At 35.2% G+C, this 23,754-nt stretch overlaps 1 protein-coding gene across 4 annotated transcripts in view; it reads right to left on the bottom strand.

Moving 5' to 3' along the window:
* The window catches only part of LOC105548478 (exocyst complex component 1), a 59,173-nt gene extending 35,816 nt beyond the window's left edge, over window positions 1-23,357 (bottom strand). For 2 of the 4 annotated variants that reach the window (XM_011992505.1, XM_011992506.1), the window contains exons 1-8: window positions 23,180-23,326; window positions 18,854-18,987; window positions 16,763-16,893; window positions 12,942-13,101; window positions 8,718-8,905; window positions 6,319-6,546; window positions 5,982-6,114; window positions 5,241-5,350 (exon numbers count right to left, since the gene is read on the bottom strand). In XM_011992505.1, coding sequence (XP_011847895.1) covers window positions 5,241-5,350; window positions 5,982-6,114; window positions 6,319-6,546; window positions 8,718-8,905; window positions 12,942-13,101; window positions 16,763-16,893; window positions 18,854-18,977 — 1,074 coding nt within the window. In that variant the 5' untranslated portion in view covers window positions 18,978-18,987; window positions 23,180-23,326. Of the gene's footprint in view, window positions 1-5,240; window positions 5,351-5,981; window positions 6,115-6,318; window positions 6,547-8,717; window positions 8,906-10,434; window positions 10,456-12,941; window positions 13,102-16,762; window positions 16,894-18,853; window positions 18,988-23,019 lie in introns of all 4 variants that reach the window. The other 2 variants (XM_011992503.1, XM_011992504.1) reach the window with 2 other exon arrangements.
* Between the last annotated feature and the right edge of the window lie 397 nt (window positions 23,358-23,754).

Genomic DNA, 23,754 nt, shown 5'->3' with positions numbered 1-23,754 from the left:
TTAATAAGCATCCTGAATTTAAAGAATTTAAATTCTTTTAAGTTGAAAGGAATTTCTTTCACCTAATTTATATACTTTACTATATACACAAAATAACCTAGTGGTTATGAATTTTTAAAAAATTTCTTTTAAATACAGAGTATTCAGAAATAATCATTTCTGGCCTAGAGGAATGAGCAGTTCCCTGGTAACTGAGAAAGAAAGACGGAAGTGTAAGACATGCCAAGTACAAAAACCCACATCATTATCCATGTTCCTTCTTCATAAACATTTTCAAATCAGTCTCTTGGAAAATTTTCTTCATGTGAGAATACATCCCCAATTTGAAATGGAAATTAAAAAGAAAAAAAGAAGGACCCATTATACAGAAATTACATATAAAATGGTAGAAAACAACCAATATACTTCTCAGATTCATCTTACTGATATCTACTTAGGTTAACTTGGGAAACTGAACTAGAGATGGCAGAAAAATATCACAAAACGAGACTGACCAGTTCAAAATAACAAGAACTAAAACACGGGGCAACAGAAGTTCATAGCTACCACAGATGTTACACACGAGGTGTATTAATAGGTCCATAATCCCTTTCTGTAATTCTGACATCCAAAAAGCTCTGAAAACTCAGACTAAGCTTGGCACCAGAACAATTTTCATGGTAAAACGTGACCTGAACTGACAGGGGCCTATTTATAGTGTTTAGAGTGACTATTCATATTTTTGTTGCAAAAACATGTGCTTAGAGTGATTATATAATATACAGTATATATACTGTATTGCTTTTCTAAAATCTGAAAAATTCTAAAAACCCACCTAACCCCAAGAATTCTGGATAACAAAGCGTGAACCTGTGTGGATGTTCTTTTATGGGTGGCTACCTGAATATAAAACAATCACATCTTTCAAAAGAATCAAGGAGGACTAAGAGCTAAAGTGTTGAAGAATGGAACAATTCTATATATTTAGAATGCCTGGGCCACCACATCTTTTCTGCAAAGGCTAACAATAAAGATGAACAAAATTAATAATATTAAGTAAAATACACAGGTATTACCATTGGACTATTATCTATTTCTATGTTGCCAAAGGTCAATATAAACATTCTATTACAGAAATGTTTTTTAACCAACATGTCAGAAGGATAATCAGGATTCTACAGCATCACATGTATTAGATACTAGGCGGATATAGATATTATAGTTTTAGGTCTACAAATGTCTCCAAATTGTTTTATTTTTTAAAAATTTATCTTTATTTTCATTAATAGAGATGGGGTCTCACTATGTTGCCCAGGTTGCCCTCAAACTCTTGAGCTCAAGTTATCCGCCCACCTCAGCCTCCCGAAGTGCTGGAATTCCAGGTGTGAGCCCCTGCGCCTGGTCTAAACCGTGTGCCTTAATTGGTCACGCTGATTAAAGGGAAGAATATTTGACAGACTTGTATCATACAAATGTTTAGCAAATAGTTTTTATTAGTAACAATGTATCATTATCCAAAACAATCTTCCTCATTATTTTTTCTCAATGATTCAAGACTCAAAATTATTGTCTATGTTCTTCTACTGCTGTTTACTCAGGCACAAATGTCAATTAACTTGTTCAAGGTAACCCAGCGAGGAGGTAGGAGAGTCAGGATTTGGAACCCAGGAAGTTTGGCTCTAGTGTCTGCACTCTTAAGCACTTTGCTGTAGTGACTTTTTAAAAGAAATGATACATTGGGGTCAAAGTTTGAATAAATTTTCAAGATTTGGAATTCTTTCTTTCCGTTATGACATACTTATTCTTGTTTTCTTAAAAATCTGAGCAAAGTTTGAACAAACCTCACAAAAATGAATCTTAATCACAAGTCTTTCTAAGCTTTTAACCAGAGATCATCAATCCATGTTTACAAAAATGTGACATATGCTTAAGGAAACAATTTTGTAAAAGAAATTGAATATTGGTGGTCTACAATACAAGTTTTATTTTATTATAGCTTGTTTCTGTATATGTATGTTGAAAGAAAAATTTCTAAACTTAAGCATATGGTAAAAAGTTCCACAACTTCGGTTTTTTTCCTGGTTGTACTTTTAGTTCAGTGCATTTCAGTTCATTTTCATTTTCTCTAATTTATGTGCATAATGAGTCTCATCATGTTGCTAAAGGCAAAAGTAGATAAAATCATGAGGTCTCTGTAGAACCAAAGGGGGAAACAAAAGGCAAAGAGAGTAGTTATCAAAATAAATCTTTCAAGAAACAACCAAAACCATTTTTTAAATGACATATTCTTTATGCAAATATTTCCTGAATTTCATTAACCTTAATTTGACTGTCTGTTTTCAATATCATAATCCTAATTAGTGTAACTGGCCAAATTTTCATACCTGATCTTTCTAGATACACAAATTCCCAGTAAATGTAAAAATTATGGGCAAGAGCCTATAATTTCAATGGAAGTTGAGTGTGTAAGATCTGAAAGATCTAAAAGAAGCTAACTAATCTTTATGTAACATTACTCTCATACTATATTACAGTGAGTATTATATTAAAATACACTTCAAGTTTCACTAAAGTATAGATAACACAGAAGTATTAATAGGAAAGCTGCATCACAGATAGCATGCTCTGAATCAGTGATTCCCAAATGCAAGATGTTTTTCCTGGCCTATAGCAATAAGAAAAAGTACAATGAAAGAAGTGAGTCCTTCATAAAGGTAAACGTATTAATTTTTAAAATCTGAAAGGAAATTCTTATTCTTTTAGTGCCAAAATGTCATTTTAAAACAAAAAGATAATGAAAGTGGATAATAGTATTTCTTTTTCAAGGTCTTTATTTGGTAAAATAAAACAATTGGTGATTTGGTCAATCTCCAAATTTTATTTCTTTTAGTTTTACTAATTTGTGAATTTTAAAAAGACTGAGAATCAGTGCTTTGAAATTACTGTTATATTGTGAACAGATTTTTTCACTGGATTCTTCCGTATAATATTTGTAAATATTGTAACTATACATTTGCTATAAACTGTATTGCATGGACTCAGTTCAAGTCCTACCTTATCTGCGATTCCTTTCATATCTGACTCCTTAAATTCTCAATAAACTCACTTTTGATTAAACCTTTTTAGCACTTACAGTCCACAGTTCTACAATTAGCAATATATTACACACATTGCTAATGTATATTAGTCTTAACTCCTTACAAAGAGTAAGTACATTAGTTTTAACTCCTTCTTACAAGCATCTTGAGGGTACGAACTATTTCTTATTCTCACATATGGTAGACAGTGAGTACATAATAAGCATACAATGAAAATTTTGTGATTGCCAAAGAGGTGTGCCATATTATTTTAATCAACTTTCCCAGCTTGTGCCCCTACCAGGAATAGACATACCCATGTTTCTCAACAATTTTGCTAGGTGACCTGATGCACTGAATGCAACACTAAGAAAATCTCTTTCTTATGCGTGGGATATCTTCTTCCACCTTTTTTGGCACATCCTAGGTTGTCACAGCATTCTGGTATTTAACATGCATCATTCACATGTAATAACACATATTAGCTTTTCAGAAACGGGAAGCATTCATTTTAAACGAAGCCATTAGTTTACAAGGCAAGAAGCAAAATCATAAATAACTGCAGGTTACAACAAACAGTTAAGGGTACAGAAAAGACTATTGTTTATTGGCTGATATTTTCAATACTATCTACAAATGTGGATAACATAATTGTCAACAGCGTCATTTTTACAAACTAAGGAACTGTATAGGAATAGATGTCATTGTAGTAATTACCTAAGAAAAACACGAATTAGTAGTTCCTATGTGACATCTAAGCTTACTTTTTTCTTGACACTTTTCAGGTCAAGTGGAATGTTAAGGGAATTTCTCTGATTGCCCCTTACTGTGCTTTTAGTTAGGTGGTCTTCCTTTATGCTCCCACAGTCTCACCACTGTAACATTTATCCCTCTTGAGTATATTATTTGTTTGTCTCCCTTCCCTAGACTGTGAACTACCTGAGGACAGGACTGGTCTCTCATTTATCCCAAGTCAATGTCTGGTATGTACCTCAACCACCTGGCAATACTAAATAAATGAAGGAGTAATATTACTATTATTACTAAATGAAGAGTAATACTACTATTTATTACTAAATAAATGAAGTGAGTTGAAAAAATGACAGAAAGAAAAGCAAGCAGAATGAGATTAAATGCCTTTTTGGCCCAAATAGTCTCTACTATGGGACATTAAAAACTGGCTACGAATGTGGTTAACAAGTAGCTTAAATCAGTAAGTTATAATCTGTAAAGATTCTGCTGCTGTTAAGTTTAGCAAACTCTATAGAAAAAAAAAACAAAACAAAACAGAATCAGAGAAGCTTGAGCCAAATTTGATGTACTCACAGGAACCGAAAGAAAGTAGGACCTGTTATAGAGTTGAAGGAGGGCCTGAGTAAACTAATTGGAAATAAAATATAGTAAATACAATTGTTTTAGAATATTGCAAAGTGAAAATAAAGTAAAAATTCACTGTTTTCAGGCAGTATTTCTTGATGAACAAGATATCCCCCCAATTTTTTTCCATTCAGTAACTCTAATAAAATAAAAGGGACTTTTAAAAGAGATGAAAAAATAAGAAACCTAATTTATTACATTAGATATTAAAATGGCTTTTATTCAAATCCCCCAAAGGTACTCTTAATATTATTAATAACAATGTTATTACCACACTCTTAATTATAACATCCTTCTCCATATAAAAATATAGGCAAAGCATTTATATGAAGATTAGATCAACTGAAATTTATGGTTGAGCTATACTCATTTTCTTAACAAGCATACTATGTTCTAAGTACATAGAACTTACAAAACATTTAAGACACTGAATCAAGTCCTAAGTCTCACCTCAAAATATTGAAAAACAAAACAGGTCCAATAGTAAACATCTAACAAGTTTGGACTTACTTTTATAAGTAAAAATATCTAAGTAGTATATGCAATTAATATGCACAGTTATTTGATTTCTAGAATCAGAGAGCATCAGCTGAAGGGAACTGGACTGTCTACTGAAAGAGGCAGCTGAGGCCCAAAATACATCTATGAGCAAAGAGGCACCTATTTCAAAATATTAAAATCAAATATGTGAAGGAATTGACTGCAACCCCAATTAAACATATTAACCTTTTTGTGGAAATGTAAGGTTAAGATAATACATAAATAAGCTATAGGAACATGCTCTTCTTAATAATAAAATAAAATTACCTGTTGAACAAAAACATTGTTGAGGTGACTCGCCAGTCTCCGGGCAAAAAGCTCTCGCAAATCACTGAATCGCTGCTGTTGCTGTTTGACTGCCAGAAGCATGTCATGGCCTGATACAGAATGACATTTTGTGACCAGTTTAATGGGTAAAAAGATTTCCTTGATGTTTAATGGAACATTAAACATACCTAAAGTTTTGAATAACCCCTAAGTTGTATGGGTGTATTCATTTACCTGATAAAAGTTAAGCAGGAGAAAAATGGGACTGCACAGTGGTTCTCAAAGTGTGGTCTTGCCTCACCATCGCCTGGGAACTGTTAGAAATGTGGATTCTAAAGCCTCAGCCCAGATCTGCTGAATCTGGGGCTGGGGCCAGGCAATCTATGTTTTTAACAAGACCTCTAGGGATTCTGACGGACACTCAAGTTTTGAAATCACTGCCTAGAAAAACCTTACGCTCTCTGGTCTAACCAAGCACCTACTTTCTGCTGGGTTCTGTGGATAGTACTAAATAAAGATCCTGGTGTTGACTGTAGTCATTGAGGTCAACTAGAAGGAGGAACTGAAGTAAAAAAGTTCATAGTATCAATAGAAATAAGTGGGAAATCAGTGAAACTTGAATAGCTAATAATGTAACCCTAAACCACTTGTCTCATGTATTTCTTGTCAAAATCTTTATAACAAGTTACAGGCTTAGTCTCAGATTCTTGGTCACATTTTTGTCATTTCTAATGAACATACCTGGTCGAAGAGCTACATTCATGCACTGCAGAAGGGCATCAGCAGCATTGGTGCAGGCCTCAATGCCTCTGGAAGAAGCAAGATCTCCTTCCTGAAGGGCCTTTATATGACCTTTGGCCAAGTCCATGTGGTTCTAGAATATATGCAAACATACCATTTGCATGTGTAATTCTGGGAAATTTACAGGCAAGATGCTACTCAATCCTATCATTAGGTCTTTGGAATTAATTTAAATCCTGTTCTCATAAGGAAATTAGAAAACGTTTACAAATGGATTTTATGTATCATCACTAGTTTTTTGTTGTTGTTGTTGTTGGTAATTTATGATCATACTTACCACAAGGAACTCTATCTCAGATAGGAGTTTTACATTATTAGTGTTACTAAGATGAATTAGGTGGTTGCTTTCAGAGATCTGATCCATTTGTTCTTTTACACTTTGGAGCATTTCCTCATAACTGCTCAGTTTCAATTCAATCTGATCTACTTCCTTTAGAGCCTCATCTAGCAATTTCATCAAGATGTTGACTTGTTTTTCAGATGCCATGATTGACTGGATGTTAGCCTACAAAGTTAAAGACCAAAACAAGCAAACAAAAAACACAACATTTCATGTTACTTAAGTGTGTAAAAGAATAAAGGTGAAATGTTGCTAAATTTCCTTTAAAGTAGAGTAACAAAAATTGATATATACCTACACATCTACTTTAGTTTATCACTTTATGTTCTTCCATGTTTTACACAGTATTTCATGCAGGTACACTTGCCTCTTTATCAATGTTAAATTGATACACATGCCTTAGGATTTTATATTTCCACAGACTGCACAAGTAAGGTTCCAGAATGCACAAGTACAGTGCCAGAATGTATCATCAGTAATGGCACATTCTTATTTCTATACATTTAGGAGGCATTAGGCCATGTTATCTCTAACATTTCCTCCAATTCTACCAGCTAGAAATTTTCTTAACATCTATGTGAAACACTAAATAAAAGCATAATCACCTATGTGATATCTTAGTTGAGAAAGCAGCGGTGGTATACCAGACTCCGAAGGATACATGAAACTAATTTATAACTGTAGTATGAAGGGAACTAGTAACAGGACGTAGAAGAGCATATGGCTGATAGATAGCTCCTTCTATCATCTTTTTTCTTTTCTCTTTCATTTGCAACTCTGTTTTTCTTCTTCCCCAGGCAAAGCAGTAACAAACCATCATCCCCTTATCACTATTTTCTAAATGATTCTAACTATTGATTCTGAATTCCCTGAAATAAGGAAACTGCCAAATTCAAAATTAAACTGCAAAGCAATATGCTGACTTGGAACATATATACAATATTAATTAGAACAAAAAATATAAATCACTAAGCCATATTAAAAAGGCAAGTAACATGGTATGATGAAAAACCTGGACCAGAAATTTAAAGAATATCATTGTACAGCTGATGCTGTGGTTTCACACGTTATTTATACACTATTCACAGTAAATAAAATATAAGTGCAATACAACTTTAAGAGTCAGCAGGGCTCAGAAGCCACTGACACACTGACATCTCTTAAGTAACAGAGCTGGCATTTGAATCGGCCCAGGATAATTTCTTTCTTAACATCTTAAAATCATTTCTAGGCTTTGCTTTCAGTGAGCTCTGTAAACTTGTAAGCTTGGACTATTTATATAATCTCTCTGGGCCTGACTCAGACCCCATAACTTCTGTACCTTTCATGTATATAACACTAAAATTTAAATCTTTAAAATGTTCCTTATCCTCTGAGGGATTTCTTAAATGCTTACCTTTTCTTAAAACCGGAACAAACCCAAATGATTTTAGACTATTCTAGCATAAGAGATGCTGTGCATTTGATTTTTTTGTTTTGTTCTGTTTTGTTTTGTTTTAGACAGTGTTACTCTGTCACCCAGGCTGGAGTGCAGTGGCACGATCTCAGTTCACGGCAACCTCTGTCCTCCAGGTTCAAGCGATTCTTGTGTCTTAGCCTCCCGAGTAGCTGGGACCACAGCAGCATGCCACCACGTCTGGCTAATTTTTTTTTTTTTTTAAGTAGAGATGGGGTTTTGCCATGTTGGCCAGGCTCGTCTCGAATTCCTGACCTCAGGTGATCTGCTCACCTCAGACTCCCAAAGTGTTGAGATTACAGCTGTGAATCACTGCACCCAGCAGGTGCTGTGCATTTGAATTACACTCAAAAACTGCATACAAAACAAAAAGCTCTATTCTAAAACATTCCAGCAGAGAAGTCACAGATCTCTTTCTCTGGCTCTCCTGTTTTCACCACACTCACTCCACTCTTCTTTGGTAAATGATTCACATATTTTAGCCACATTTCTCTTTTCATACTTCATCCCTATTTTTTTCAAACCACACACACACACACACAAATGCTATTCTTTGGCACTGAACTATTCCGACATGTTTCAGAGGCTGAGTGAATCAACTCCCAAGATGTTCTCTGGCCTACGTTTTACTTCATCACCTCATATCAAGAACCTCTCCAAATCCAGCATCTCAGCCAACTGTCTTCATTGGCTTAATAGGAATAGTTCATCTTTTGAACAAGAACAGTAAAAGACTGATGGTAGCTGGTAACGTGCTTATAGATAAAGATGGCAATAACACACTATAAAGGCTTAAATGCTGAGGTAGCACAGTATGAACATCATTAGCCTTCTCAATCCACTATACATCACTTATTCATAGATTTCAAGAAAGTCTTACCCCATCTAGCACCTGCAGCTCTCTGGACAATTTTTCTGCAAAGGCTTCTGCATTCGAGATTGCATATTCACAGCCTTCCATCATTATTTCAATATCCTGTTCTTCTCTTGCATTTAACTCTTGGTATTCATCTACTGCTTCTTCATCACCTCCTGTCACACTCTGATTTTCTCCACTTGGAACAGATTCTTAAAGAGCGTAAAAATTCAAAGTAAAATAGTCAAAAAAGTAGAAAAGACTATAACATAATACATATAGCTAGGTATAGTTATAAACACAGGTCACATTTAGCAGCTGAAAAAGAGGAAAGAATGATTCAAACCATATGAAAAAATCAAACTTTATTTTTATAAATTTCATATGTTAATGAAATAAAGTCTTAAAAAATAAATAAAAAGCATGCAGTGTAATGCACTAACTTACAAGTGTTAAAACAGGCTTTCACCACAATTTCCCAAAATACAATTAAGCTAAAATGTAAAAACAAAACACAAAAACTGGTGGAAACAAACCTAAACATTTTTTCGTACCTGATGTGGCTGTTGCTCTAACAAAACAATGACCATGAATTCAGTACACACAAAAACAATTTTCTTTCCTTTTATTCCCAGGTGAAATTTTTCTTCTGTTACTTTTGTTACTTTCATCTTCGGTATGTATATTTTTGCCAAATAATTTTTAATTAAAATGAAAAATGCATCTATAATCCATAATTTATTTTGGTCACTAGAATATTAACGGAATTTTTCATTTCTTTGTTTAAAAAAATTTCACAGGCATTGATAACATTTCTAAAGATAAGTTAGAGAAGCTTTCTCAATAACTCTAATGTAAGAGCAACAACAACATGGCTGTTTGAAATTATAAAAAGTTAAACAGGCTTCAAGCTTTATAACAAAAGACCAAGAGGTCAAATTTGAAATGCTTTCTAGATGTTTCAGTTCATTTTTTTTTTTTGGAGGAAATACACTAGCATGTGAACCCTGTATATAAAGCTTGAGGTTAGGAGAGGTAAAATGAAAGAAATAATTTTTAACTCCTAAGATGTTATTTTACCACTCTAAATAAAGTTGGCAATTTCACAGACTTAATGGGGCATGATTTAAATTACAAACTCTGGATGCTTTTAGTATTCATTATTTTATAGGAAAATGAATATTTACATTCAGCATGACCTGAAATACGTTAATTTGTCCCAGAACAAAAACCAGCTAATTTGAAGTAACACAAGATTTACTCTTAAGAATGGTAATAAATTAGGCAGATTTAGATAACATCCCATAAAAAAAAGAAGACTAAAACTTTTGGTACAGGCAATTACAGATTTCAGTATATAAGTTTCTTAGAGAGATATTACCAAACTCCTTGTACTTTCAATGAGTCCATTTAGTTCATTGCGGAAAAAGTTCCACTGTCATGTGTGACCGCTTATTAGCCACTAGGGGGCAGGGACTGCCCAAATCATTCTGTACAGGTCCTTAAACAAGTAGACTTAAACAAATACTTTACATGATTATAATTAACTGCTTCAGAAGTATTTTCTAATGATATGTCCTTTGAAAACCAATAATAAACACTATCATTAATTTTATTACTATGTAGATTTTTAAAATAAATTTGTCCCAGTACATAATTTCATAAAATATACAACCAACGGTATACAACAATGGCAACTAATAAAAACATATGGAATAGAAAAAGAAAAGGTGTTACGCACCTTCTGTAACTTTAGGCAGTTCTGGAGAGTAAAAAGGTATGAAAAAAGCAGAGGAAAGTAAGCAAAGAATATTAGCTGGGTAGAAAAGTAAACAGGCTTAAATTTTAAAATACTACCCATATCTCATTTGAACTTCATGTTAAATTAAAGTTCAAAAGACAGCCAAATCAACTACAAAGTGGAAAGATTCATAAGAAGCTAAATTTGCAGTGTTCATTCTTCTTACTCACTTTCTGATAGTGACTACAAATATATTTATCTTTCTATTTTCTCTTAGTCTTGTAAGAAATAGTACTAACTAATCCTTAGAGGAGAAACCTGGGAAACTAATCATTTCCTGGGGATTATATTTAGGTCAGTTGTGACTCATGCACTTAGTCTAGTTATATTACTCAAGGCCTGAAAGCTTCACCCAGACACTCCCTCACAAAGGATTAGTCACAAAACACGGTAAGAAAGGACAAGATTGAGGCAAGTAAAAAATCACACAAAATAACAGTTCAAGCTGGCATTTAAGGATTCAAGTCAAAGACTTTTTTTTTTAAAGCTGGTTGCAAGTAAAAGAATGAAAAAGGCAGCCAAATAAAAGCTTCACTCTACTTCAACTGCTGAAAAGTCCTCTTTTACAAATCTTATTCTGCTGAGGAGCCCCATTATTTAACTTTCATATTCAATTGTCAACAATAAAAACTACCAAGTTGCCACTGCTAGCATTTATAATCAAAACAGTCTTACTTAACTATTGAGCTCTTAAATGGGGGTGGTAATAATTTTTTATTTCTTTTCTAACATTACCCAAAACTTAGAAACATTTTTTTTTTAATGGGAATTAAAGGCTGTGATTTCAAGGCTCATAAAACAAGTTTGTAGACATTAATAAAACTACTCCCTGAACTCCACTAAACCAAAGCAAGAGTTATTGATGTATAGCAAGTGATTTTCAAAATGAGATCCTTAAGGATCTTCTCAGCATTCTTAAAATCAATCTCAATTACGGTTAATGTTTGCAAACACGAACATGTCTATACTCTTGTTTTATGGCCTAAAAAATTAAATACCTTTTTTTTTTAATGTTAGACATTTCATTTTCAAAAACAGTACTACTCTTCTCACTGATTTTGGTAATATTTCTTAATGAGACAGATCCAGGTAGGTTATGTATTTTTCTATATGATTGTCCTAAAATATACTGGTTTCAAATCATCTTACACAATAAATAACATCTGGAAATGCATAATATTTGAAGACAGAACAGCAAGCTTGTGAATCACTGAATCACTGACTCATCAGAATGTTCAACCCTGAAATGGTAAAAAAAAATAAAAGCCATTCAAAGCAAATTAAACCACAATTCAAGGCATGAAAAGTTACCATAAATTTCTTGAAGGTCATTCCCTCAACACACTCAATTATCAAGATGTTGGGGACTAGTGCAGGTGAGATGGCAACCCTGGGGATTCCTACATAAGACCAGCACTACTGGTGCCTGACAGATGTGACTTGTCTCTGCCAGTGCCAAGCATCAAGCCTAAAATCAGCAGCAGGCTCACTAATTGCTAAGTGCTATCTTACAATGTTTATATCTTTAGGAAAAAAATTTTAAAAGTAGAGAAAATCTCATTGTATATTTTCACTAATTAACGGCAGAGTTTTTGTCTTATAACACAAAACGATGCACAGTAACATTCCTGAAAATATACTGATCAAAAATATTCTAATAAACTTCATGTCTAAGGATTTTATACTGGTAACATAATAATAGCTAATATTTACTGAGCACTATGTACCTGGCACTGTTCTTACTATGTTCATATATTAAGTAATTTAATCCTCATAACAAGCCTATGAGGTAGATACTATTATTATCTCTAGTTCTGAGATAAGGGAAACCGAAACACAGAGAGTAAATATCAATGCAAAGTCATATAGCTAGTTAATGGCAAAGCCAGGATTTGAACCCAAGAAGTCTGACTCCAGAGCTATGTTCTTAACCACTACATCTACCCTCTGTACAAAAATACTGCTACAAGGATATTTGTCCCAGAGCTGTTTAAAAGAAGCAACGATTGGAAAATTAAAAATAAATGATTAGTTAAATAACATGGTATATCCATATAATGAAATACTGTGGTGCCACTGAAAATAATGTTGGGGTAAGTATTCAGTAACATGAAAAATGTTCATGATGCATACATGGAAAAGTACGTTAAAAAATGTAATGTAAATTTCTTTATCTGAAAAAGGTGTTTATGCACAGGAAAAAGAGTAGACGAATATCTAACAAAGTGCTAATGGTAGTTATCGCTGAAGAATAAGTGGTTTTTATTTATTTATCATAATGTATTAATATTCTACAATAAAGCATAATTTCTGCAATAAGAGAAATTATTTTAAAGTTCTTTTACAATAAGATAATTCAGTATTTTAATTAACTTGAATGATGTCAAATTATATATTCACTTAAAGATATAATTGATTTTTACATATACATTTTTATTTAACTTTACCTTCCAAAAGCTGTGAGCTAACATTGACAAAATCAATTTTCTTCCGGAGATATCGCTGATTCAATTTCCAAATGCATGAAATAAATGCATTCTTTTCAGCAGTGCTGCTGGCAACCCATTTATATATTTTTTCGAAGTGTAAATCAAATTCAGGATTTTCCTAAAATAAAAATACACAAAAGATATTATTTTTGATCACATCCTTTTACATTGTTAATGTAAAAAAGGAATTTCTGCTGTTTTTGGAAAATAAAGGGTATTAAAAATCAGCTAAGCAACTGGAAGAAAAGGGTTTGGAGAATTCAATTTATAGCAAAAAGTTTACCACCCCATAGAAGCTGGATGAAAAAACAACATACTGTTGTGGTCATTTTCTTCCTATGCCCTTTAGGTCTATGAGTAGAAGTATAGGATGTATTAATGGCTTTGTGGCTTAGCTTCCTCATCAGTAAGACTACAATGGTCTTTAGCTTTGACATGGATCTAATTTTTCTTTTTAAATTGCCTACTGAGTTTTAGTTATAAATTTTCTTTAATAATGTACTACTATTCAAAACCGTAATTAGACATTAACTCCCTAATAAGGACTATATTTTCTAAGCATAAAACTTGAGAAAAATGCAGTGTATATCCTGGTGTACTTTCTAAGAACAAGTGAGGTGAAAAGCAGAGATTGCTCCTAATTATTTACTATTTAGAAAATAAGGAATGATCAAAGATATCTCAAAAGCTAAAAGTGCTGCTGGTCTTAAAGTTTATTTTTTTGAGACAGGGTCTCACTTTGTTGCCAAGGCTATAATGCAGTGGTGCAGTCATGGTTCACTGCAGCCTCGACCTCCTGGGCTCAGGCAAACCTCCCGCCTCAGCCTCCTGAGTAGCTGGGCCCATAGACACATACCAGCATGCCTAATTTTTAAAATTTTTGTGTAGAGACAAGATCTCCCCATGTTACCCAGTTGATCCTCCTGCTTCGGCCTCCCAAAGTGCTGGCATTACAGGCATGAGCCCTGTTCCTGGCTGAAAGTTCTTTCATGTGACAAAGAAGCTCAACCAATCTGAGAGAATTACACTATACTTTCCACAAGTCTCTTAAGCCACATTACAGCAATAATCCACGCCAGGCTAATATTTCTCCCTTGAATGAACAGAACTACTTGACTATTATATAAAAAACCAGGTTGGGCTTGGTGGCTCACACCTGTAATCCTAGCACTTTGGGAGGCCGAGGTGGGTAGATTGCTTGAACCCAGGAATTTGAGACCAGCCTGGGCAACATGGCAAAGCCCTTCTCTACAAAAAACACAAAAATTAGCCAGGTGTAGTGGCATGTACCTGTAGTCCCAGCTACTTGGGAAGCTGAGGTGGGAGGATGGCTTGAGCATGGAAGGTGGAGGCTGCAGTGAGCCAAGATTGCGCCACTGCACTCCAGCCTGGGTGGCAGAGTGAGACCCTGTCTCAAAACAAACAAGCAAACAAACAAACTTATGGATGTATACTTCACATCCAAGGAATTAAAAAATAGGCTAAAATATTCTTAATGTTCCACAGGATAAAAGAATAATAATATATTTGATTCATTTAAAGTGTTATTTGGGGGAAATATAAACATATTAAAATAAGGGAAGTTAAATCAGATTTTTACTGTGAAGAATTGGAATCTCTTAGGAATCAGGATTTGACCTTTGGTACAACAATCATATTACAGCAGCATGGAACTACTAATTAGTTCAACGTATAGTTTAATAAACAGAATTAAAGCATCAAAAATTTAAAACCTGCATTTACAATGAAAAGGTAATTGCATTATTACTTAAAAAAAATACAATAGGAATATTGGCAACTAATATGAAACTTGATGGGAAATAATCTCTTCCCTGGGAATATTTCCCATAATACCATAAAAGAAGCTGAGTGCGCTAGTGGCAACACTCACACAAATCAATGTGTGATACAAAATGGCTAATGTTAAGTTATGTATAAAAATTTTATGTTTTATATCCATATATAGTGTACACACACCAAGGTGCGTACATAAAATGAAAAAAAAAATCCATTAAGCAAGTTGGCAAGAGGCGTCAGTTGTGAGAATGCATTCAAACAAGCATTCAGCAATGTTACTGAATTATGCAAGTCAACAGGGTTATGAAGTGCAAAACTACTGAAGGGAAAAATGGTTCTTAATAAAGGTGCAGTTTTTAAAAGCTCTTAAGGTGTTTTGTCTTAAACAGAAACCAACCAGAAAAGTTTCCACTCTTGATCCCTCCCCATGGTAATAAAAATTACTTATTAAAGTGTGCTTTTTTTTTTTTTTTTTTTTTGTGGAGATGGAGTCTCGCTCTGTTGCCCAGGCTGGAGTGCAGTGGCACGATCTCGGCTCACTGCAACCTCAGCCTCCCAGGTCCAAGCAATTCTCCTGCCTCAGCCTCCCAAGTAGCTGGGACTACAGGCGCATGCTGCCACACCCGGCTAATTTTTTGTATTTTAGTAGAGACAGGGTTTCATCGTGTTACCCAGGCTGGTCCTGAACTCCTGAGCTCAGGCAATCCACTAGCCTCAGCCTCCCAAAGTGTCAGGATTACAGGCGTGAGCCACCATGCCTGGACTAAATTGTTTTTTAAACATCCCATTATAATTTTCTTTCCAATCTCCATCTTTCTAAATTTCTGTCAAATCCTGTTTATACATTTCACATTTTTCTAAGCATTGAGTGCTCCTTAGGGATAAAGCAAAGGGCCAGTAAGCCTAGAATATTTAAAGAAAAGGCATGATTTACATTTGGAAGAAATCTGAATTATACAGATATAGAGGGCTCTCCTCAAATTGTTCTTACTTCATTTTTCTGCACCCAACTCAACTACCTGTCATTTTGTCCAGAGTTTTGATCCTTGGAGGTCTGTACCAAAGTAAGGGTAAAATCAGAATTTTATTTTACCAGATTGCTTTACATAGGCAATTTTTTTGTTTTTGTTTTTACTTTATGCCTTTTTAGTAAATGTATGAGATTTGTAGAGCTAAAGAGCGCCTGTAGTTTCACTAGTGTTAAGCCTTGCTATTATATTAGTCCCACCGACAGTACAAGCAGTTGTGGTACAAAGTATTCCCTGGTGCTCTGTAGGTGTGTTAGGGCTGCAGAGAAAGATGAAGGGCAGAGTGAGAGAGGGTGAGGGGGGAGGAAGCACCTAATTTAATCAGAGGAGGCCTACTTGATTGCTTTGAAAAAAGGGTATTGCTGTGAAAAGCCTTGAACTGTCAGGAATATAGGTGGTCCTTTAATGTGATTATCACATTATTCAACTTTCTTGGAGTTTGAGTGTGGTTTATGTATAAAGTGTAAGATTTATATCTTTATAGATCTTATTATTTACATTCCTTAAAATAAGGTATGTAACCCACTATCACTTCTGTTTTTTTGTTGATCCACAAACATCAAAGCCATGGTGGCCTCGAAAGGCCAGTCTGGCTGCCCCAGCTGGTGATTCTATGTTTACTCATGAAGACTAAGGAAGGATTACTTTGGTTACATGATTTTGACTAAAAAAACAAACAAGCAAAAAGACTCATGACACACCACTTTACAATCCATACTATGTATAGATTTTATACAAATTATACTTAATCTAAACACAGAAATGTATACAGTCAAGGTTATTTTGCTCTAGTTTATGTAGCTTGTGCACAAACATAATTATAGCTTTAAAAAAGCAAAAAAATAAGAAAACAAACATATACATTGTTTTTAGATCATCTTAGAATACATAATACCATGTTATAAAATGAAAGATGCTTTCTGAACACAAGTCAAAGAACTGAGAAAAACCTACTTTGATAGCATCTTTGGCATCTACCACAGCAAGGTCTCGAAGGGCCCATGCAATCTGCCTTTTGTAGAAATCTCCCTTATCGGATTTCTTGACTTTGACCACCTTAACCTGCACAGGGCGTTCAGTTGTTACTGTTGAGTAAAACACACACTTTTATTAGAAATATTACTCCTTTCACTCATTCTTCATTTGCTCCTTGCAAGTATAGCTTTCAGGTGCCTAGTAGCTGATACTAAAAGAGGTGTAATACTTTGCACCAAGGACTTTGACTGAGGAAAGCACAGAATCCTAATAGAAGCATCTCAGTCAGACTAGAGGATCAGAGTAGACTCCTTGAGAAATAAAGGAATGATATATTAATAACACATTAATTCAGACCAGTTTTAAAGAAAAGTATGAGGTAAAAATCTAAAGAATGATTGACATATGTAAAGTCTGCGAGGCTTGAAAGAGCAAAATAGCATTTCAAAGAGCAACAATATATTGACATATAAAGGTCTTACTATATTGCCCAGGCTAGTCTTAAACTCCTGGGCTCCAGCCATCTGCCCACCTCAGCTTCCCTAAATGCTGGAATTACAGGAATGAGCCACTACTCCTGGCCTAATAATTTCTTTATAGTAATGCAAGAATGGCCTAATACAGATACATTATGATTGAGTGAGGTCATTCTAAAAAGTCAATTTATCATTTGAAAAACCAAGTACAATTATACACTACACTAACAAGGGAGAAAATTTTATGATACTATCAATGATATAAAAAGCAGTTGATAAAATTCAACACCCATTCATGATTTTTTAAAAAAATTGGAAGAAATCAGGAATAGAAGGGAACTTACTTAACACTGTAAAGGACAGCTATAAAAACCCTCTACCAAATATCATGCTTAAAAATGAAGTCATTCTCTTTGAGATGGAGCCTGGATGGATAGCCCTAACTAGGAAACTAAACCAACAAAAATAAATAAAAGATATAAAAACTATAAAGGAAGGAAGAAAAATATCACTACCTTCAAAGAGTCTATAAATAATTGGAATTAATAAGAAAGTTTGGCAAGATTGATAGATATCCACATAAAACACCAACAATTCATTGTAGAATTCTAACAATATATGATTTTAAAATGTATTAATGTTAAAAAGAGCTTTCATGACTATCAAATAAAATCTAAGAATAAATCAATACCCAGGAATAAATCCAACAATATACATGCCAAACCTTTAGAGAAAATGATGAAACTCATAAAAGTTATAAAACACCTAAACAGAGAACCGTACCATGTTCATCGACACAAAAGATTCAATACAATAAAAATGTAAGTTCTCTCCAAATTGAACTATAGGTTCAAAACAATTCCAATCAAAATCCCAACAAAGTCTGAAACTTGACAAGTTGTTTCTAAAGTTTAGGTGGAATAAAGAACAAAAACAAAATAAAAATAAGATATAAGATGATAACCAGAAATGCTCACACACACCACGACAGATGTCGACACAGGTGAACTAAGACTAAAATGTAAAAGGCAAAATTATAAAACTTTTAGAATTTAGGAAAATATTTTTATGACTGTACAAAAGATATCTGGGAAGGATCTTTAAGACACCAAAAGGGAAAGCCATAAAGGATTAATTAATTTCATTTAGTTTAAATTATAAATTTCATTAAAAGGCATCATAAAAAGTGAAAAGACAAGCCACTACCTGGGATGCATACAACCAACAAAAGACTGTAGAAAGATTATAGAAAGAACTTGTACAAATCAGTAAAAGGACAAGCAACACAATAGAAAAGTGAGTAAAAGGCTTAAACAGGTAAATTTCATAGACAAGAGAATGAAATGACCAAGAAATTCATGAAAAGATGCTCAATCTCATCATTATAGGGAAATACAATTTAAAACCACAATGAGATACTATTTCACTGCCACCAGATTGGCAACAATTAACAGCCTGTCAAAGCCAAGTGGGAATTTGTTGACCCAACAGTTTGTTCAATTATAGAGCCAACTGGGATATTCAAAACAAAAGGAAATATCTCCTAAATAACAAAAGGATACAAAACAAGTACTCTTTCTTACTAAATACCCACCTGTGGCACATAAAAAACAGTTCTTTTTCTTTTTTCCTGCTTTGCAGACATTCACAATGCTCAGCAGACGTTCATCATTTGGTGTAAAAATGTCTCTTTGTAACGCATGCTTGATCGCTGTCATCTTTTCTCAGCTGAAAAATTTGGAGTATAGATATTAAGCTCACTCTCAACATCATTCCACCTTATACTTCTGAATTTATGATTTGAAAATGATTTTTGGTTAACAAGCCTAGGAAAAACGATTTACTATATGAATACACCTATATCACAAAAATATAAAGCTGGAAGTTTGGAAATAAAATTAGAGAACCAGTGTTATCAAACTCTAAAATGTTTGGAAATGCTCACCAAGTATACACACACACACCCCTTTTTGAAGAAAAAAATCTTCAACTCCCTGCTCAATCTTTAAATACAGTTTTCTATGTAAAGAACACTTACAACTCAACAATAAAAAGACAAATAACCCAATTAAAAATTGAATAAAATACCTGAATAGACATTTTTCCAAAGATACACAAATGGACAATAAACACATGAAAACATGCTTAACATCACTGGCCACTAGGAAATGCAAATCAAAACCACAATGAGGTGTCAACCACTTTATACCCACAAGGGTGGTTAAAATAAAAATGATAGAAAATAACAAGTGTTGGTGAAGATGAGAGGAAACAGAACTCTTGTACGTTGCTGGAGGGATTGTAAAATGGTGCAGCCACTTTGGAAAACAGCTTAGTGGCTCCTCATAAAGTTAAACATGGGCTACCCTACAATCCAACAATTCCACTCCCAGGAGAACTGAAAACATAAGTCCACACAAAAATTTGTACATGAATGTTCATGGTAGCACTATTTGCAATGGCCAAAAAATGGAAATAACAGAAATGTCCATCAAATGATATATAAGTAAAATGTGGAAGAGTCACACAATGGATTATTCGGTTACAAAAAAAAAAAAAAAAAAGGAAATGAAGTAACGAAACATGCTACAGTATTGATGAATCTTGATAAGATTATGCTAAGCAAACAAAAGACCACATATTGTATGATTCCATTTATATGAAATATCCAGAATAGGAAAATCCATAGATACAGAAATATAAGTGGTTTTCAGGAGCTAGAGAGGAAGGTAGAAAGGAGGATTGACTGCTAATGGGTATGGAGTTTCTTTTTTGGGGTGATGACAATGCTTTTCAACTAGATAGTAATGATGGTTGTACAACCTTGTGAATATGCCAAAAATCGCTACATTATATAACTGAAAAGGGTGAATTTTATCATATGTAATCTCAATAAAATTGTTATAAAAATAGGTTTCCACTTATCTCCTTTTTCTTACCTAACTCAGCATCTTTTCAAACATCAACTTAAGTTAAAATAATTTTTAATCTCTATTTTATTTTTCATATACATATTTGTGTGGATATATATTACTATTTTTTCAATGCAAATGTGTAGTATTTCATACATGTGAGCTTGCCTAGGACACTAACTTCTAAAACACTATTTCTTTCTATTGGAAAATGAAGAAATTATGATTTTTAAATAAATGATTTACAGTGCATTTTTATAGCACAATGACTACTTTGTAAACCAGGTCTTTCCAATATTTTACTCAATCTGTAAAACTTCTATCTCTGCTCCAATTTCAAAAATTGCTTTTCTCATAAAATTCACATCTTCCCACTTCCACTTCATCTCAGCCTCTAGTCTTCTGACACTGCCCTCCTTTCTGTTCTCTTAATCTGGCCTCTCCAAGTTTACTTCTTTTCCAACCTAGCCTGGAGACAGTGCTCATTTCCCTATACCTAAACTATCCCCTACAATTATTTCACCCTGTTTGTAGACCAGTTGATGTTGTTTTTATCAATCTCCATAAACTATATTCTTTTCTTCACTTCTCTTGGACTACCAGATGCCGCTTTCATATCCATGCTCATTGCGTGCATTACAAATGTCTACATCCAGTGAAAGATAGACTTTCAATGCTGCTCAGCAATTAATCCCTCATTTGATGATTCCTTTACCCATTCCCCATGACTATTGTTGCAAATCCTTATTACTCTCCTTCAGTTCCCAGCTCTAGAGGTTAGCCTCCTCCCTCTCTGCAAATGACTTAACAACCTACCTTGCAGAGAATATAAAAGCCATGAAATGCAATTTTCCCCAATTGCTCGCTTCTCCATCTCTCCACACCTTCACGCAACCTATCCTCCTTTTTGCCTATTATAGAGTGTCCATGCTGCTAATCCCTTAATATGTTGTAGGGCCCAGACACTACGTTATATTTCTTCCTAAACCCAAGCCACATTGGCACTGGCCAGTTTACTTTTCCATCTCTGGGCTTTTGTTTAAGCAATTTTCTTTTCCTAGAATTCTCTTCTCCCTAGGAAATTATAATTCATCCCTCAAGATTGTGCAAAAATGTCATCTCTTCTGCAAAGCAGCCCCCTCCCTGCCACCACCCCGCGCAAAGAGTAATTTCTACCTCTCTAATATTTCCCTTCTACTCTGATAATATGGCATTTATGAACTGTATTTTCTAGCTAGCTGTATTTTATCTCCTATTAAAAGTAGGACCATGTCTTAATCATCTTTGTATTTCTAGAACTTGGCAAAGTAGGCATTTAATAAATGCCTAAATTAACTAACATGACAGTATAGCTCCTCCAAGATTCCCCTTTTCTAATTTTCATATCTATAAGCAAATGTCCAGGTTCAAAATCCACCATATTTGCTTCCCTATTCCCTTGTCAACATGAAATCTGCTACCACATTCTGCGATTTCCCCCCATCCACATGTAATTTATTCCTTTCTTTTCCCACTGCAAATATACTAACCCAGGTTCACATCAACTTTACTTAACTCTACAAAATCTGGTTATCTCTTCGCAAGGTCCCACAACCCTGAACGACAAGATAATTTTAAAAGACAGTTTGTATCACATCACACTCTTACTCAACGTTTTCCTAATGGTCTCAAAACATTGCACTCCAAGCACTCTTGTTCATTTTTGACGTCAAATCTTTATTTTGGTACTTTCCATGTAAGGAAGATCATCTCCGCCCTATCCAAACCCTAATTACACTTCATGATTTACATGAAGTTGATTCAATGAAGATCTTAATCCAAAGTGATCTCCCCTCTAAATTTCTACAGCTCTTACAGCATTAGCTAAACAAATCAAGCATCTGCCGTCTAATGGGCTCATTAAATCATAAGCTTCTGTATCTCAAGAATTCTCTTAAAGAGAAAGAAGGGAGGGATATTCATCATAGTTTTGTGTTTAGTGGATACTTAAATATCTCTTAAGGTAATTAGAACTGAATAGTAAAAACTGGTCAAATGAATAATAGGGACCAACGTTTACCACATACTCCCTCTCTGGCTACAAGCAACAACTGAGTGTTGTTGGCAAACAAGACAGGATTGGGCATACATCATAAAGGAGTCAGGCATAATGAAAAGCACTATGTGACTCTTCACTCATTCAGCAAATACTGATGCTTATTAGGTGCCAGACGCTATTCCAGGTTATAGCAGTCAACATGACAGATATGTTTATGAAGACCTGAAGCCGCGTGCTTCCATGGCATTTACACCCTGAGAGTCGAGTGATTAACTCTTCAGTCTTTACGGTACTTTTCTGAAAGTCAGTAAATAAATCCCTAGAGGTCCTCTTAAATTATTTTCCAGGTCTGAGAACCCATGTCTGACCAAAGGCAGCCAGCCACTGCTTACTCTGTACTGGTTGAATTTCCTTAAGCTCAGTTGGACCACTACACTGTGTGACAAATAGCTGGTCAGTGTGAGTGCCCGTGTGCGATGGGCCCTGTATGCTGCTGAGACATATTAGTGCATGAAGCATTGCCATCCAGAAGATAAAACTGTGCACGGAAATAGAGAAAAACACTTAAGAGATTTGGCGGGGGGTGGGGGGCCGGGATGTGAACTTGGAGAATAAGGAAGGCACTGTCACGCTCTCCTCTCCTGGTTCACGCCAAAGAGCTTACGATCAGGGTTATTTTGCACAAATAAAATCTGGTTCTGATGGGCGGAACCGTAACGGGGCGCGTGAGGACTGCCCTCCCAGCTCCGCATTCTCCTAGACCCGAGGACGAGGGGTTGGAGAATGCTCTGACCAGCCTTTGCGTCTTACCAGGACAAACGGGGAAAGGAAGGTCAGGGGGAGCGGTGCCCGACCCCAGGCGTGGAGACAGCAGCCGGATTGAGGAGCCGCCTTAGACCCTGGTGCCTGTCTGTCAGCTCTTCTGTCCGCCCCCGCCGGGAATACCGGGCAGCCGCGGCCGAAGGCTTACCGCAAGGACTGGGCCCGGCTGTGCCGAGGCGGGTCTTCCAAAACGGAGACCGGATGGGGGTCACTTGGATGCGCCCCTCAATAAAGCGTTGAACGGGAAGCGACCGTTCCCCCAACACTTCCTATATCCGGGCACGTGATAAACTCCGCGCCGGAAGTTGACCCCGTAGAAAAGGAAGAAGAAGCTATAAGGGGAAAAGGGCGTGGCCAATAGACACGGGGGACGGGGCGCCAACCGACGGGCGTGACCGGGCGGAGCTAGGCCTCACTGGAGGGGCGTGTCAGGGAAGGGAAGGGGCGGGGCCTTTGTGGCACAGAAGCTGATTTGCGAGTTGGCGGTTAGATGCTGTGTGGTATTTACTTTCTCCAAAATAGTTATTTATTCAGATGTTTGCAGCAATTCATTTAAGAAGAAATTTGATTAAATGTTTTCTTTTTTCATATGTAAAGCTCTATTAACTCTAGCTACTTAAACTTTGGAGAGCTTAAATGAGTTAAATCAGAATCTCTGCGGGTGGGACCCAGACGTCAGTACTTTTAATATCTTCCCAGATGATTCTCATATGCAGCTAACGT

Source organism: Mandrillus leucophaeus, unplaced genomic scaffold (assembly GCF_000951045.1).
Source record: "Mandrillus leucophaeus isolate KB7577 unplaced genomic scaffold, Mleu.le_1.0 Scaffold412, whole genome shotgun sequence".
Taxonomy (NCBI): Eukaryota; Metazoa; Chordata; class Mammalia; order Primates; family Cercopithecidae; genus Mandrillus; species Mandrillus leucophaeus.
Note: the sequence above shows the minus strand (reverse complement) of the source record. Positions and strands in the feature narration are given on the sequence as shown.